The sequence below is a fragment of the Populus trichocarpa genome, chromosome 1 (genome assembly GCF_000002775.5).
Source record: "Populus trichocarpa isolate Nisqually-1 chromosome 1, P.trichocarpa_v4.1, whole genome shotgun sequence".
In the NCBI taxonomy this organism is placed as follows: domain Eukaryota; kingdom Viridiplantae; phylum Streptophyta; class Magnoliopsida; order Malpighiales; family Salicaceae; genus Populus; species Populus trichocarpa.
In genome coordinates, this window is record NC_037285.2 from 6005413 (window position 1) to 6023782 (window position 18370).

General features: G+C 28.1%; 1 protein-coding gene across 4 annotated transcripts in view; it reads right to left on the minus strand.

Annotated features, from left to right (window-relative positions):
* Window positions 1-18370, minus strand: part of LOC18101646 (receptor like protein 21) — a 246832-nt gene that overhangs the window by 63473 nt on the left and 164989 nt on the right. Inside the window, exons 1-8 of one of the 4 annotated variants that reach the window (XM_052446825.1) lie at window positions 9402-9804; window positions 8898-9053; window positions 8692-8760; window positions 8551-8580; window positions 8207-8347; window positions 7502-7651; window positions 7270-7422; window positions 5273-7174 (exon numbers count right to left, since the gene is read on the minus strand). In XM_052446825.1, the coding sequence (XP_052302785.1) occupies window positions 5418-7174; window positions 7270-7422; window positions 7502-7651; window positions 8207-8347; window positions 8551-8580; window positions 8692-8760; window positions 8898-9053; window positions 9402-9759 (2814 nt within the window). In that variant the 5' untranslated portion in view covers window positions 9760-9804 and the 3' untranslated portion in view covers window positions 5273-5417. Of the gene's footprint in view, window positions 1-5272; window positions 7175-7269; window positions 7423-7501; window positions 7652-8206; window positions 8348-8439; window positions 8581-8691; window positions 8761-8897; window positions 9054-9401; window positions 9833-18370 lie in introns of those variants that run through there. The other 3 variants (XM_052446824.1, XM_052446823.1, XM_052446827.1) reach the window with 3 other exon arrangements.

Sequence of the window (18370 nt, forward strand, 5' to 3'; positions counted from 1 at the left end):
AATAAGTCGTTTCAGAAGCCAAGAAAGAAGATAAAAAAAGATGGAAATTAATGAGCTTCCTAGCGTTAACCTTTTATTTATGTTTTTTCATTAAAGACTGACATCAGCCTTATTAAATTTGATTCGGCAGGAAAGGTTGATGTGAGATCTAGTTTAACCTGAGTTTAGATAAAACTAAGTGAGAGTTTACCCGTTAAACTTGAATGATCAGATTAGTTAACCCGTAAATAGTTTAATTTAATCAAAACATGGTTTTCTTTTTTAACTATGCAATTTTTACTTTTTTTTTTAAAAAAGAATATCTTAAAATGACACAATTTTAAATTAACACCAGTAAACATGAAATAACCTGCACAATCTATTACCTAAACCCTGATTACTCATGGTCCGATGAAGAGGACCTTCTTAAGCTAGTTGTAGTATATAGAGAATTTCTTAATAACATCTTAGAAATATAATTCACATCCGAATTAATAATATAATAGGTTTTAATATTTACTTTTAATATATATATATATATATATATATATAACACACTAAATTGAGATTTTTTTATACAAGATGAAATTAAAACATATTATTCTTTCTCAAGCTTACGGGGCAATATATTTATTTTATTTAAAAACTTGTATTGATTTTATTTTTTTTCCAATTTGAATACTTGTATTCACGAAATGGTTAATAAAATATCTTTGTTAGTTTTGTTATAAAATAATGACATCACAGTTAACTCCTTTTGAATAACTCCTTTTAGATGAGTTTGAATTTATTTTATTTTATTTTTAATTTTTGAACTATAAGAATATAGATAAATTTAAAATAAATATTTTCTTACAATAGTCTTAGAGTGAAATTAGAGCAAAATTTATAATTTTAAAATAAAAAATACATAAAAACATGTTTTTCTGTTCCCACTATTTTTGTATTTTATATCATGGTAATTAAATGTTGCCTGATTAACATAACACTAAATTATAATATAAAAAATTAATTGTGGAATGGCATGGTAGTTGGATCTATTTGTTTTTTTTTTTTTCGTGTGTGTGATTAAATTAATTATCTCGATAAATGACACATGTGTTTGGGGAAAAATAAAATTAATTATTGCTAGAGAGGCACTGGAGCAATTGATATTTTGCAAAGGCATGGAATTCGATGCCAAGGGAATGTAAGATAGTTGTTGACTAGACTGCTGGCGTCAACGTGATAAAGCAATTAATTATAGTTAGCAACGACAAGCTGAATTCAAGTTAGATTTAAAGTTGGATAATAACTATTTTTTAAAATATTTTTATTTGAAAATATATTAAAATAATATATTTTTTATTTTTTAAAAAATATTTTTGATATCAATATATAAAAAAATCAAAAAATATAAAAAAATAATTTTAAATAAAAAAATCAAAATTTATCCAATTTTTATTTGAAGTCCCAATAGGAGCATATCCAGGAAAAGTCTAATCAAACCAAAGCCGTGAAATTAGAAACCAAAAGATTGACTAAATTTGTTTTTATAGTGAGCCAGCTTAGTGGTTGGGCAAAAACTTGATGGAAAGATTATTATTTATTCATCAAAACAATTATTTATTTTGGAGGAAAACCCAAACTCAATTTCATTTGATCAAAGTCACACCATCAAAGAAACCCAAAAAAAAGTATTTAATTGATATAATAATTTTTTTTTTGGTATACTAATATAAGAAAAATAAAAATCTATTAAAATGAGTGGCACTCGAACAACTTTAAATGTTTTCATACTTTATCTTCCAGGCAAGAAAAATCAATAAAAATAGGCGACGCTATTTTGTAAATTGATAGAGATATCAATAAAAAAAACATGGATAAATTTTTTTTTCAATTTGAATATTTATTTTCATGAAATCTGATAAATAAAATATCTTTATTAGTTCTATTATCATAATGATGATGATGTCATAGTTAATTTTTTTTTTAGATGAGTTTGGATTGATTTTATTTTTTTTATTTTATTTTTATTTTTTTAAAAAATTGTTTTGTTTTCAGTTTGAATTTAAATATTTATTTTCATGAAATCTGATAAATAAAACATATATCTTTATTAGTTCTATTATCAAAATGATGATGTCATAGTTAAATTCTTTTAGATGAGTTTGGATTGATTTTATTTTATTTTTAATTTATGAAAAGTAAAGATATGTAAAATACTTATATTTAATATTTTTTTATTCAAGTACTCTAATTGATTTTTTTTTATTTAAGTACTTAATAAACTAGTGTGTGACCATAAATTTGTTTACAGAATAAATGTAAGGTTTACATAAAGTAACTATGGAATAATAAGAATATTAACAATAAGATTTATTTATAAATAAATCATAGATTTAATGTCTCTAAATTTTAAATTTGGTGTGAATAAATTCAAGGGATTTACAAGATAAATAGGACAATATTAGCCTTCGAGAATCTCCCACTCTTCCTCTTCAAGGAATTAATTAGTGGGTAGTTAGTTTGTTCTATTTTCTTCACGTTGTTTATAGTTTTACCTATATTATTGTCACAAATTAGGAATAGTTAAAACTAGTGATATTTCTCGCTTGCTATTAAAACTATAGTTTTTTTAATTTGTTTCTCAATTATTGAAACAATAATATTTTTAATATTATCATTCCCATACTTTTATAAAAATCATTTCTATTAAACCACATTAACATGTTTAAATTAAAGTATATTATCCCTTCTTAATTAAGGAACAAAAATTAAACAAGCTTACGAACCCAGCTCGTGGAACTGCCTTGTTCTTTTTTCTTCTTTTTTTGAACTGCCTTGTCTCTCTTTCTTTTTTGTCTTCCATTTCTTAATCCTTCAAGATTTAAAATACATAGCAATTTAAGTTAGGAATGTTGATGAAACATTAAATATAACCAGAAAACAAATAAAAAAATTAATTATTATTTTTTAAAGTATTTTTTACTTAAAAATATATTAAAATAATATAAATTTTATTTTTTAATATCAGCACATTAAAAAAATCAAGATATATATATATATATATAAAATAATTTTAAATAAAAAATTAAAATTTTATCCAATTTTTATTTGGCCAACCGGGGCATATCCAGGAAAAGTCTATCAAGAAACGAAGATATTCGGAGAATCACAGAAAATAAATCAAACCAAAAGATGGATCAAATTTGTCTCTACAGGAGCCATCTTAGTGATGGGGCAAAAACTTGATGGAGAGATAATTATTTATTTATCAAAACAATTATTTATTCTAGAGAGGAAAACCCAAACTCAATTTCATAATAAAAAAAGTTGGCATATTAATATAAAAAAATAAAAATCTACTAAAATGGATGGACTCAAATAGTTCTGAATGTTCATCTTGTGATCCATTTTTGGGTCCCCGCACAAAAAAAAAATCAATCAAAAATATATCAAAAAAATAATAATTGTAGTGAAAAGAGGATGTTAGAGCGTCTAGAAAATGGTCAAAATCAATCCTAAAAGTCAAGCATTATTCTTGCATGGTTGATCTTTGTGCGCGTGCAGGACTTTTGAACGAAGCTTGGGACTTGATCAAGAAGATGCCTGGAAAACGAGATGAAATTGTGTTGGGGTCATTGCTTGGTGCTGTCAGAGGCGTAGAAATGCAGATGTTGGTGAAAGGGTCATTCAATTGTTTCCAGAGATGCAATTATCTCATCTAAGATATATGCAAATATGAGAAGGTGGGATGATTCTGCAAAGATGAGGCAGTGTGGTGTCTCTAAAACCCCTGACTGTAGCTGGATTGACGTTGGAGCTCGTGCTCATGAATTTCATGCTGGTGACAGCTTACATCATCATTCGTAGAACATATACCAATTGCTGAATGAGGAGATGAAGAGAGAAGGTTACATTCCAAATATATATCGGTTGCATATAGAGGTGGAAATGTTGAAAACTTGGTGGCCTCTTTCAGCCATTGAGCAGTGCATTCGGAGGGATTGTATCTTCTGGTTGATGACTATAGCCAAAATGTTGAATGATAAGTTGTGTTCTTAAGAGCTTGAGCAAGGATCTCTATCTTGCTGATAGAAATGTATAGTTTACCCTCACATGAGTATGTTTCTGTAGAATGAAAATGGTTGTTGGATTGGTACATGCATTTGCTGTAAAATAATGCAAGTTCATTGCGGAAAGAATGCTAAAACTATTTTTTTTTCCAGAACATAAGGAGGGAATGCAGGGGGGATATTGGTGGATTGAAATAAAATGCACTTGACACCTTATAAGTTTTTAAGGGATGCCATAAATCATCATTTTCAATAGTCCTCTAAGCCATAATGTTGTTTAGTTTCTGAACAGACTTCACTTGGAATCTGACAGAACCCAATCTACGATTAGAACTTATGCAGAAATTGCCTCATAACGGGACTCCATATCTATTTGTCTTTCCCTAGTGGGACCTTGTCATTTCAATTGTTGATGTAAATGCAGTGTAAAATGTTTTTAGGCCTTGATTGTAGTTTCTGCTTGGAAAGTAGTTTCTATAAAAAATAAATTATTCAAAAATAAATTATTTTATGATATTTAGCAGTGTTATAAAAAATAAATTGAAAAATATTTTTATTTTTCCTGTTTAATTATAGCAGACTTAACTTTATTTTCATATATTCTTTCGCCATATATTTGTCCATTTCTAATTGGATCTATTATTCTTGTAATTCTCATTTTCTAGTTTTTTTTAGAGGAGGTTTAATTTTTTTGTTTTTACCTCCAGGTGAAAGCTAAGGTTTTCTAGTTTTCTGTACATCACTTTTGGAACATCCGATACCTAGTCTAAGCGTAATTAAATGACTTTAATCAAGCATTGCAGCATATGTTGGACGTTTGAGATTAGAGTATTCAGAAGTGGAGATGAATTGTTATGTGGAATCTCGAGACTGCTTTGATTCATTAATTTGCTCAATACCGGGTGGTCATCCATTTCAAGTGGGGAGTGCCATATGGGCAAGGGTCAGCCCTGAAGGGATTCGTTCTCCACATTACCCTTTGATATTAGCTGGGAAACTCAATCTAAGACAGCTCAATACTCTCAGTTACTAAAGTTGTAGATCAAACAAATTATCTAAGTGCTCACAAGCTTATATACAATCAGTGAAACAAATTTGAATTGATATTTGTGTTGTAATGTATTCCCTTTAATATTAAATATTTTTGGATATATATTTGTGTTGTAAATTTGAATTGATCATCCGTAAAAATCAAGTAATAATGTAATATACAAGGAAAGTAAAAACTCATGGAATTGAAAAGCCTCCGCTATATAAAAACCCTTAAAACCGAATGGAACTGTATAAATTAATACGACATCGTTTGGGCATGCTTTTAAACTTGTTTAAATCTTAAAACTAGAATACACAATGAAGCACAAAGTCTTGGTACCATCAAAGCTATGAAAACCCAAACTTGGATAAAATGGGAAGATTATCCACTAGAAAATAATAGCAATTGTTGATGCTCACCTCAATAAAGTGAAACCAAGCTCGTCGCCAATATGGATTTATATATAGAACTGCACCAATCACCAGCAGCACCATGATGTATGCAACCCAAAAGGTCACATAGAAAACCTCCATATTCATGAAGCCACCATGATCTTCATTGTTCGTTGAAGTTGGCGTTGATGATGGTGGCATAACAGCAGCACATATTTTGGGTAGCGGTTCTCCACAAAGAAAAGGGTTGTCCTTGTAGCAACTCTCATCAAACGTGGCAAACTGTGCAACTCTCGCAGGAGTCTTACCGGATAAATTATTGTGAGCCACACTAAAAACTTCTAGAGAAAATAGTTCAGTAAGTCGAGGTGGGATTTCTCCATCCAGTTTGTTGTAGGAAAGATCCAAGCTCTCTATTTCCTTTAAGTTCCAAAATGTTGGTGGAATTGGTCCAGTCAAACTGTTGTGCGAAAGGTTCAATGCCTTGATCTTGCTGAGGTTTCCAATTTCAGGAGGAATATTCCCGGTGAAATTGTTGCATGAGAAATCAATTCCTATTAAGTACTGGATAATGCTTCCTTTATAAGGAAGGGATACATTCTTTGTTGTAAACTCGAAAGATTGTTGTGATGAGAACATAGAATCATGGGAATTGTATTGAAAAGGAAAAGGATGAGTAGATATCATCCAAGAGAGGATGTTACCAGAAAGATAATTGTGAGATAGATCAATCACGGTTAATTGGTCCAACCTGCATAATCGAATTGGGATTTCACCTTCAAGATTGTTATAACTCAAGAGTAGAAATCTCAAGTTAGATAGCCTGCCAATCCATTCTGGAATTCTACCAGTTAAATCATTATGGGAAAGATCTAATGCGAATATCTCAGAGGAGTCATAAAATGCCATTGCGATCGGTCCTTGCAACTTATTTCTAGACAAATAAACAACTCTTAATTTTGAAGAAGTGTTGAATCTAGGTGGTAAAGGACCAGATAAATTGTTCCTTGATAGGTCCAAGAATTCAAGAGAAGACATATTCCCAATCCATCCAGGGATCTGCCCTTGCAAACTGTTGTTGGACAGGTCTAACTCGTACATCAAGCTCATGTTACCTAATGAGGAAGGAATGCTTCCATTGAAACCATTATCAGACATCAATAAAACTTCTAACCCTGGCAAATGAGCTCTAATTTCTGAAGGGATTTGTCCTTGGAAGTGATTCATTGATATACTTAGGAATGACAAATTCACATGAGAACTCTTTGGCAACAAGAATGGACCTGAAAGAGAACAATTTTCTAAAGAAAGACGTTTGAGGTATGTGTTGTTCTCAATCAACCAATTTGGAAACTCTCCCTTTATTTGGAAGTTTGTAAGATCCAAAGATTGCAGGCTGAACTGATGGTAAAGGAACTTGGGAAATGCTCTCGTATTTTGTCCACCATTGCTCAAAGAAAGGGACTCTAACTGGAACTTTGGGGTGAGATTATGATCATCTTCTTCTGCACATATTTCATTCCCTGAACCATAAAAAGACTTGAGTTTTGAAAGGTTGTATAACGGGCTCAATGACATAGGTATCTTCAAGTGATTGGAAGAGAGATATAATCGTTGAAGGGAAGTCATATTTGCCAGACACGGAGGCAAGAAACCAATGAGATCATTGTCATACATATATAGCTCTTGAAGATGATTTAAGTCACATAGGCCTGATCACATTATAATTTAGGAAAAAAAATTAAAACTTTGAGTTTCTAATGGAAAAGATATAACCTAGGGAGAGGGTAAGAGTCATCAACCTTACCTTGGGTTGTAGGTAATTGGCCATTTAGACTACAATTCTGCAACCATAAAGTTTTAAGAGAGGGCATCGTTCTGATGGTTTGTAAGATGTTGTTACTGAGAGTATTGGAACTTAAATCCAAGAATTCCAAGTTCTTGAGATTAAAGAAGCCTACTACAATCAAGAAATTATATTAACGTAGAAGCAATTAAAATTATAAAGGAAATGAAAGAGTAAGAGTCATCAACCTTACCTTGGGTTGTAGGTATTTGACCATCTATTCTGCAGCTCTGCAAAATCAAAGTTCTAAGAGAGGTCATCGTTCCGATGGCTTGGAAGATGCTATTATTGAGAGTATTGTAACTCAAATCCAAGTATTCCAAGTTCTTGAGATCAAGGAAGCCTGCCACAATCAATTAGACAAGAAATTATATTAATGTAGAAGGAATGAAGATTAGAAATAATTCATTACTTATTAATCGTGGCTAAAAAACTAAAAATATCTAGTAAGTGTAGAAATTGTATTGTCCATTTAAGAGAATGATTTTTTATACGCCTGACCCAAAAATAAAAATACACCATTGTTAATTTATTATCCTCCTAAAAATAGCACTCTTTGTATATGAAGTTACCTTTTTATTAAAGAAATTATTGTTTTTTACGTTATTGTTTAAATTATATTACACTAAAATGATGTTGAAAGAGGGGCAAAATTAAAGTGAAATATTATTTATATTAAATGGATGGTAGAATTTTAAAATAATAAAGATTTTAATTGAGTTAATTTCTAAATTTGAGGTTTAATTGACTTTCTGTTTTTTTTATATTATGAATTTAATTTCTAATGGATTTGAGTTGACTAGGTTATGAAAACATAAAAGAGAAATTCTAATTTAGCAGGCATAGAAGAAGAATAGTCAATGATAAGTAATAGTGGAGTTGAAATTTGTTAATTTACCTCCATAAGGTACAGTGACAATGAGTGCTTGCAATGACAGATTTTTTAGAGAAGGCAATGCTCCAAGACTTTGAAGGGAGTGTTCATCTAGAGAACAACTGTCCAGATACAAATTTTTCAAGGAGCTCAAATTTTGGAACCCTGTTTGTTCAAAAGTAGCAAATTGTATTTTTCAATTAAACCCAAATATATAAACATCACTATATATAATATAATATATGACTTACTGTCACCTAATATTCTTCCTCTAAAATTGTTGTAGTTCAGATAAAGTGTCGTGAGGTTTAGGAATGCTCCTAATGATTGCAGTAACTGGAAGCTATTTCCATAGGTTGTGATATTACCTAGCGATAGAGTACTCAAGTTGCTTGGACCTGCAAGTTAGTTAGGGAAGAAACATACAAAAGCGAAGATAATTAATATTGTTGGATGGGCTCATCATCATGACGTTAACAAGTAGGTAATGTGAATGTGTTACGAATTACCTCTTGAGGCTATCAATTTGTTAATATTATTGCCGCCCAAATACAAGGTCTCCAAGCTGCTCAGATATTCTTGATATTTATATAAACAAATAGTTAATTAATTCACTACAACACAAAAATTGTGTTTTTCAAAATTAAATTTAATAGATAATTGTGTTTAATTAAATTGAATATTTATAAAAATAATAGTATTTAAAAAAACTAACCTTCCAAATCTATTAACCCCTCCAGCCTATTATAATCTAAATATAATAATTTAAGAGATGAAAATCCCTTCATAGATGATAAAATACTGTTATCGAAGCTATTAGATCCCAAGTCAAGGATCTCCAAATTGCTCAATCTTGATAATTCATAACCACCTACATAAAATCAAAAATAAAATTAAGACTTCATGTAAAGAATAAAAAAGATATTATTGGAGTAATTTAATTATGATCATTGATGAAGAGGCAAGTAATTGTTACAGTGACTTCATGTAAAGAGGTTGAGGCGGTGAAAGAGAAAGGAATAATTGTTACAATGATGATGTCATGATTATAATAATGTAAGGAATTAAACAACACCTTATTGCTAAATATGATTTCTATTTTCTTCTATGAATTACTTACTGTGGAGAACCAAAATTAATGATACTAATTAAACAACACCTTATTTGATTAATTTAAAAAAACTGATCTAAATATTTTGTAATACTTAAGAGAGCAAACCTTTGTTCTCAACCCAACCAGCTATACTATTATTCCACAAGGAGAGAGTGTTGAGTTGTTGGAAAGGAAGGAACAAGGAGGCATTTAAGTACCAATCTCCCAGTTCCTGGTTCCTTACGCTGTCAAGATAGAGTCTGGTGACTCGACCTGTACTGCTGTTGCAGACAATACTTTCCCAATCACAACAGTGGGCGTCAGCTTTTATCCAGGAGGGAAGGGAAGTGCCATTGGGATAGTTAAGAGAATCTTTGAGGTGCAACAGAGCGATCCTCTCTTCCTCCAAGCAACCAAGAGGCAGCCATCCTTGCAGCGAAACCGTTATCACTAACACCGTGAACACCTGAAGGAACAGCCCCATCTTAATATATATCAACTATTACAATATTAATTGTTGCGAATGGCAGCGAGGAGGTTAAGGCTTTTATAGAGGACTTCACGGACCCATGCCGTGCAAAAAACTGCATGATGGCAACGGACACTTAGCAGCCACATAAGTAAGAAGCTTCATTTTTTTGGTTTTTTTAAAAAATCCACATCATAGTCGCATCCTCTCTCTCTTGTTTTTTCTTAATTTTTCAAATGGCCGAAATCCTATTAATAATTTTTTCCAACTCAAATTCAAGCCCTCCTGACCAAATATTTGTGCCTTTACTAACTCTTCAACATTAACTAAAAAAAATGTTCAACATTCTAATTTGATGAACATTTTCCATTTTAATTTTAACAAGGTTCAATTTGAATTTTTTTCCTACTGAACACAAAATTTTTAATATAGTTCTCCTATGAACACTATTTTTTTTAGTTTTAACAAACTAAAAGGTTGTTTGAAAATAAATCTGAAATCGTGTTTTTTTTTAATAATTTTTTTGTTTAAAATAAATTTTTTATGTTTTTTTTATTGTTCTGTTATGATATGTTAATGTTAAAAATAATTTTAAAAAAATATTTTGAAAACAACTTTTTTATTTTATTTTAATACATAATTCACAATATCTGAATTGATTCATTTAACATTTATCTTTAATATATATAATCTCTTTGTTTTTTTTTATAATACTCTTAATCTGAATATCTTCTAGGAAAAAAAAGCATGATGGCAATAGTCCAACGGACCCAACTCCTGGAAAAAATGCATGATGACATCATCCAACGGACCCATCTCGTGGAAAAAAAAGAAGAAGCAGGATGCCATAGGACGGCAGTGTCCTCTTCATCACATTTGTTTTCATTTTGATACTAACCTATTTGTTTTATGTTTGAAAAGTATTTAAAAAAATAATTTTTTATTTTAAATAATTTTTTTAGTATTTTCAGATTATTTTAATATGTTGATGTCAAAAATAATTTAAAAAAATAAAAAAATATTATTTTAATACATTTCCAAACGAAAAATACTTTAAAAACCATCGATTACCACACTTTCAAACACCCCTTAAATGTTGCTCGAGTTGATTTTTTTTCCTTGTCAAGACTTTACTATTCATCCTTTTGTATATTATTATAGATGAACTATTTAAAAATTTATGTTTTTTAATTTGTTCCTCAATTTTTTTTTAATAATTTAGTTCTAATTAAACTCTAGTTGTTCTAATTTCTTTTGAAAAGATAGGATTACAATAAGAGGGACTGAAATAAAAAAAAAAAACACCAAATATGAGTGTAATGCCATAAGTTTTGTAAAGGATGCATTTTGATTTTTAAACTTTAAAAATCACATGAATCATATAATTTCAGTATCTTAATATCTTTTCAATTTAATTTTAATACAAAAATTTATTTTTATTAATTTTTAATTTCTAGTTAAGAAAAAAGAGAGAAATCATCAAATTCTAACGGGCCCAACTCTTGTTAAAAATGAAGAAGAAAAAAGCATGATCACAATCCCTTTCGTTTTCGTTTTGATATTATTGATTTTAATTTTTTTAACTTGAGTTTAGAGAAAAACTAAATGAGAATTTACCCGTTAAACTTGAATGATCAAATCAGTTAATCCGTAAATAGTTCAACTTAGTCAAAACATGGTTTTACTTTTTTTAACTATGCAATATTTTGAACTTTTTTTAAAAAATAATTTCTTAAAATGATATAATTTTAAATTAACACTGATCAACATGAACTAACCTGCATAATTTATTACCTAAACCCTGATCACTCATGCCTAACCATAGATTGTTCTATTTTCTTTAGTTTTGATGAACATGACATTAATTTAATAACTTTAGTTTTGATGAACATGACATTCTTATGAAAAATGTCGCGCGCACGTGTGAGTGGGAAAAACGCGTTTGTTCTATTTTCTTTACTTTGACTATAGTCTTCCCTGACATTATTATTGTCACAAAGTGGGCATATTTCTTCTGTTATCTTTCAAGATTTGAATTGAAAACGAGGGACGTAATTATACATTAGTTGAAATTTTATGATGTACATTAATTAATCCTTTTAAATTGAAGTCAAGTTATTAATTAATTAATTCCTATAGATTTTCAATCCTCAAACCAATTTCAAACAAATCACTTCAAGTGATTCATCGTAGTTCATGATCAATTCCTTAAATCCTATAAATAAGATTGATCGATCAAATTTTATAATTAATAATAATAAATGAGTAGCATGCTAATAAATATTTGTGGAAGTGAACTGTTTTTTATTGAAAAAAGAATAATTAAGCGATCCTCTTCTTTTTATATAATAATATAATAACAACCGTAGTTTAAATTATCTCGAAAGGCATGATTTTTCACATGTAATTTCCATCAAATTCAAAAGGCATGATTTTCCACACGTAATTTCAATAATAATAAAAAAAAACAGTTGCAAGTCTTTATATTTATCATCATCATCATAAAAAAAAAACAGACCCATCTCACACTGCACATTTTTGTCCATCTTACTTCTTTAATTGTGGATTCAATCAATATTATTAAAATCAAGTTCAACATCAAATTATTTTTAATATTAACACATTAAAATATAAAAAAGTTAAAAATTAAATTTTATTCTATTTTTATTTGGAACGCAGCACTAACCAGTTATTAAAATCTAGTTTAGCTAGAGAGGATGTGATTAAATTAATTATTTCGCTAAATGTGGTCGATTATATTCTTATCCATCACTTTGATTATTTTTCACTTTCTTCACTCTTTCTATGATTCAAAAGTTACTTATTCAAAAAAAAAAAAAATTTAATTGTGGAATGGTATGGTAGTTGGATCTATTTGTTTTTTTTTTTTGTGTGGTTAAATTAATTATTTCCATAAATATTTGGGGGAAAATAAAATTAATTATTGCTAGAGAGGCACTGGAGCCTTTGATATTTTGCAAAGGCATGGAATTCGATGCCAAGGGAATGTAAGATAGTTGTTGACTGCTGGCGTCAACGTGATAAAGCAATTAATTATAGTGAAAATCAAATAGTTAACAACGACAAGCTGAATTCAAGTTAGATTTAAAGTTGGATAATAATTGAAGTATTTTTATTTGAAAATAAATTAAAATAATATATTTTTTATTTTTTAAAAAAAATACTTTTAATATCATTATATTAAAAAATTCAATAAATATATATATAAATAATTTTAAATAAAAAAATCAAATTTTATCTGATTTTTATTTGAAAAACAATACCATCTAGGGCATATCCAGGAAAAGTCTATCAAGAAACAAAGATATTCGAAGAATGACTGAAAATAAATCAAACCAAAGCCATGGAATTAGAAACCAAAAGATGGACCAAATTTGTCTCTATAGTGAGCCATCAAAGTGGTGGGGCAAAAACTTGATGGGGAGATAATTATTTATTCATCAAAACAATTATTTATTCTGGAGGAAAACCCAAACTCAATTTCATTTGATCAAAGTCATACCATCAAAGAAAACAAGAAAAAGGTATTTAATTAATATAATAATAAAAAAATTTAATTGTGGAATGGTATGGTAGTTGGATCTATTTGTTTTTTTTTTTTTTGTGTGGTTAAATTAATTATTTCCATAAATATTTGGGGGAAAATAAAATTAATTATTGCTAGAGAGGCACTGGAGCCTTTGATATTTTGCAAAGGCATGGAATTCGATGCCAAGGGAATGTAAGATAGTTGTTGACTGCTGGCGTCAACGTGATAAAACAATTAATTATAGTGAAAGTGAAATAGTTAACAACGATAAGCTGAATTCAATTTAGATTTGAAAATTCTCAGAAACTTTACTATTTTTCGCAATGTATGAATAATGAAAATTCAGAAACTCTCCTTGCTGCAGGAAATAGCCCTTGTTGTTGAATTTGAATCTATGAAAATAATTCTGAATTTTCACTATAATTTTCATTATAGTGAAAATGATGCAGCAATAAAATATACCCACAGAACAGTAGGCTAGCCGAGTCAAAAGGAGGGTTGCCTCATCTTAATGATATTTAATGTTGGATAACGATTATTTTTTAAAAAATTTTATTTAAAAATATATTAAAATAATATTTTTTTTATTTTTAAAAAATATTTTGACATAACACATTAAAAAATACAAAAACATTATTCACTATTGTTTTTTTTTTTTTTTTGAACTGCCTTGTCTCTCTTTCTATTTTGTCTCCCATCTGTTAGGCCTTCAAGATTCAAAATACATAGCAATTTATGTTAGGAATATTGATGAAAAATAAAATATAACCAGAAAACAAATACAAAAACAAAAATTATTTTTTAAAGTATTTTTTACTTAAAAATATATTAAAATAATATACTTTTTATTTTTTAAAAAATATTTTTTATATCAGTACATTAAAAATTTAAAAATATAAAAAATTAATTTTAAATAAAAAAATAAAATTTTATCCAATTTTTATTTGGAATACAGTATCAACGAAAAAATCTATCAAGAAACAAAGATATTCGAAGAATGACAAAAAATAAATCAAACCAAAGCCATGGAATTAAAACCAAAAGATGGACCAAATTTGTCTCTAAAGTGAGCCATCTTAGTGATAATTATTTATTTACCAAAACAATTATTTATTCTAGAGGAAAACCCAAACTCAATTTCATTCGATCAAAGTCACAACATCAAAGAAAACAAGAAAAAGGTATTTAATTGATATAATAAAAAAAAAGTTGGTATACTAATATAAAAATAATAAAAATCTACTAAAATGAGTGGATTCAAATAGATCTGAATATTCATATACCTTATCTTCTAAGTAAGAAGAAATAATAAAAATAGGTGACGTTCTTTTCTCCGGTTGTAAATGGATGGAGACATCAATACCAAAAACATGGACAATTTCTTTTTTCAATTTGAATACTTATTTTCACAAAATCTTATCAATAAAATATCTTCACTAGTTCTATTATTAGAATGATGATGTCACAATTAACTTTTTTTTAGATGAGTTTGGATTGATTTTATTTTATTTTTAATTTCTGAATAATAAGGATATATAAAAAATATTTATACTTTATATCTTCTTTTATTCAAGTACTCTTTCTATTTAAGTACTTGATAAACTAGTGTCTGTCCATAAATTTGTTTACTTTGATTTCTCTAATAAATGTAAGGTTTACATATAGTAACTATGGAATAATAAGAATATTAACAATAAAATTTATTTATAAATAAATCATTGATTTAATTTCTTTGAATTTTAAATTTGGTGTGAATAAAGTCAAGGGATTTCCAAGATAAATAGTATTTCAAAAAATTGAGAATCTCCCACTCTTCACTTTGTCTATAGTTTTACCTATATTATGGTCACAAATTAGGGATAGTTAAACTAGTGATATTTCTCGCACGCTCTTAAAATTATAGTTTTTTTAATTTGTTCCTCAATTTGTTTTTGATAATTTAGTTCTAATTAAAGACCAATTAATTTTGATTTATTATGAAAAGATAGGATTGAATGAAGAGGGACCGAAATGAAAAAGGCACCAAACATGGGTCTCATGCCATAAGTTTCGCAAATGATGCATTTTGGTTCTTAAACTTTGAAAATCACGCAAATCATATAATTTCAGTATTTCAATATTTTTCCAATTTAATTTTGATACAAAAGTTTATTTTTGTTATTTTTTAATTCCTAGTTAAGAGAAGGGAGAGAGAGGTCAATAAATTCAGGTGATAGAGAGAGAAAAATGTTATTGATATCGATTGAGATCACCAAAATGGACGATATTTGTGTGAAATGACTTTATTTAATGATGAAAGCTCATATTAAGTATTTTTTTTACCTTTAAAGTTTGTGGAAAAAAAGATTTGATTTTGTAGTTGATTTTTACCTTAAAAGAAACATGATAAGATTTTTTTTTTTTTTTAACACTACTAATCACTTCTTTAAATATACGTTATTGTTGATGTATGAGAATTTAAGTGAAAAGAATTTTAGGATTTCTAGAAAATTGAATTCTCTCAAATTTTGTTATATTTTCTGTTTTTATTTTTATTAATTTGGATTTTCTTTCTTACTTTATAATATTTTTTGGATGAGAATGAAATATTTTATATAAACTTTAAAAACAACACTGATATATATATATATTCTGTGTTACTATTACTTATATAAATGGATGAAGCATGAAAATTATAGAAGGCGATTGTCACAAACTAAACTCTGAAGATGAAATTGAAAAATCTCAAGGAGCAAACTAAAAATTTAACAAAATCTTAAATTATAGCATATTATCCCTTCTCAAGAAATTAAATATGGCTGAAAACAAATACAAAAAAAAAAAAATTATAGCATATTATCCCTTCTGAAGCTTACGGGCAATATGGTCTCATGGACTCTTATCATCCCTTTGAAGAAACTCCTGATAGCAATGGTCTCACGGACTCCTCACATCGCACTTTGATTATTCTTCACTTTCTCGACTCTTCCTGTGTTTCACTACTTGATGATTCAAGAGTTATTCATTTGAAAAAACAATTAATTGTGGAGTCGTATGGTAGCTGCATCTATTTGTTTTTTTATTTTTTGTGATTAAATTAATTATTTCGATAAATGACACATGTATTGAGGGAAAATAAAATTAATTATTGCTAGAGAGGCACTGGAGCCTTTGATATTTTGCAAAGGCATGGAAAATTCGATGCCAAGGGAATGTAAGATAGTTGTTAGACTGCTGGCGTCAAGGTGATAAAGCAATTAATTATAGTTAGCAACGACAAGCTGAATTCAAGTTAGATTTAAAGTTGGATAATAGCTATTTGTTGAAGTATTTTTATTTGAAAATAAAATAATATAATATATTTTTTATTTTTTTAAAAAAATACTTTTAATATCAGTATATTAAAAAATTCAAAAAATATATATAAAAATAATTTTAAATAAAAAAATCAAACTTTTTCTAATTTTTATTTGAAACACAGTACCAACCAAGGTATATCCAGGAAAAGTCTAACAAGAAATGAAGATATTCGGATAATGATTGAAAATAAATCAAACCAAAGCCGTGAAATTAGAAACCCAAAGATGGACCAAATTTGTCTTTACAGTGAGCCATCTTAGTGGTGGGGCAAAAACTTGATGGAGAAATAATTATTTATTCATCAAAACAATATTTATTTATTTTGGAGGGAAACCCAAACTCAATTTCATTTGATTAACGTCACACCATCAGAGAAAACAAGAAAAAAGTATTTAATTGATATAATAAAAAACAAATTTGGTATACTAATATAAGAAAAATAAAAATCTACTAAACTGGATGACACTCAAACAGCTCTGAATATTTGCATTCCTTATCTTATAAGCAAGAAGAGACAATAAAAAAAAGTGACGTTTCTTTTCTCCCGTTGTAAATAGATGGAGACATCAATACCAAAATAAACATGAATTAGTTAGAATAATTATAACTAACTAATATAATAGGTTTTAATATTTACTTTTAATATATATAAAATGAAAGATATTAAGAGTTGATTAATGTTGTTAAGCTATATATGTTTAAATATTTGCAATATGTACATATTTTAATTTTAATATTAGTAATTATAAAGTTTATTTAGTTAATAAAAACTCCTTCATTTTTGTTTTCTCATCTCTTACTATTGTTCTTTCTTTTCTTTTGAATTGTCTTGTCTCTTTATTTTTTGTTTCCCATCTCTCAATCCTTCAAGATTCAAAATACATAGCAATTTATGTTAGGAATATTGATAAAAAAAATAAATATAATCAGAAAACAAATACAAAAAAAAATGATATTGGAGAAAGAGAGTATCTAATTCTAGTAAAGCATTTAAATTTCCATTGAAAGATGCGTCATATATTAATATAAGGTCCATTTTCCATTAACTAATCTGCGGTTGCATTCTAACGCTTGAGATTTATTTTTTTTACTTAAGCATTTAATTCTTTTTTATACACTAAATTGAAATTAAAGCATATTACCCCTGCTCAAGCTTATGGGGTCTCAACTCTCATGAACCCGTCTCGTAGATAAAACAAAAAACGCTTGATAGCAATTGTCTCATGGACCATCCCACTGGTCTCTATCGTGGAAAAAAAATACAGATGATAATGATCTTACAGACCATCCCACTAACCCACATCTTTCTTTCTCTTTTGTCTCTCATTATACTTATAAAACCTATTCAAGTCGTAGACTGAGTGATTTAGTTTAAAATAATATTATTTTAAGATATATATTTTTTTAAAATTATAACAAAATCATTTTAAAAAATATTTGAATAGTCAAATCTAGTTTCACTTGGATTTTAACTAGACAATATGTTGACCTAATAGATTAATATAGTTTAATCGGGTCAACTTTTATATAGTTTAATAAAACCTAGTTTGAAAGTAAAATACTAAATTCTTCATACCATCAAGTTGACCCGTTAAGATAAACCGGATTTAATAACACCTCTCCCGGCTCTCAATCCAGTGAACACAAATGAAAAAAAGCTTTACGTACAGATGTTTGGGTTTGTTTAGAGATTCATTATAGCAAATAGGCTCAAAAGGTTGGATATGTTATTACTTT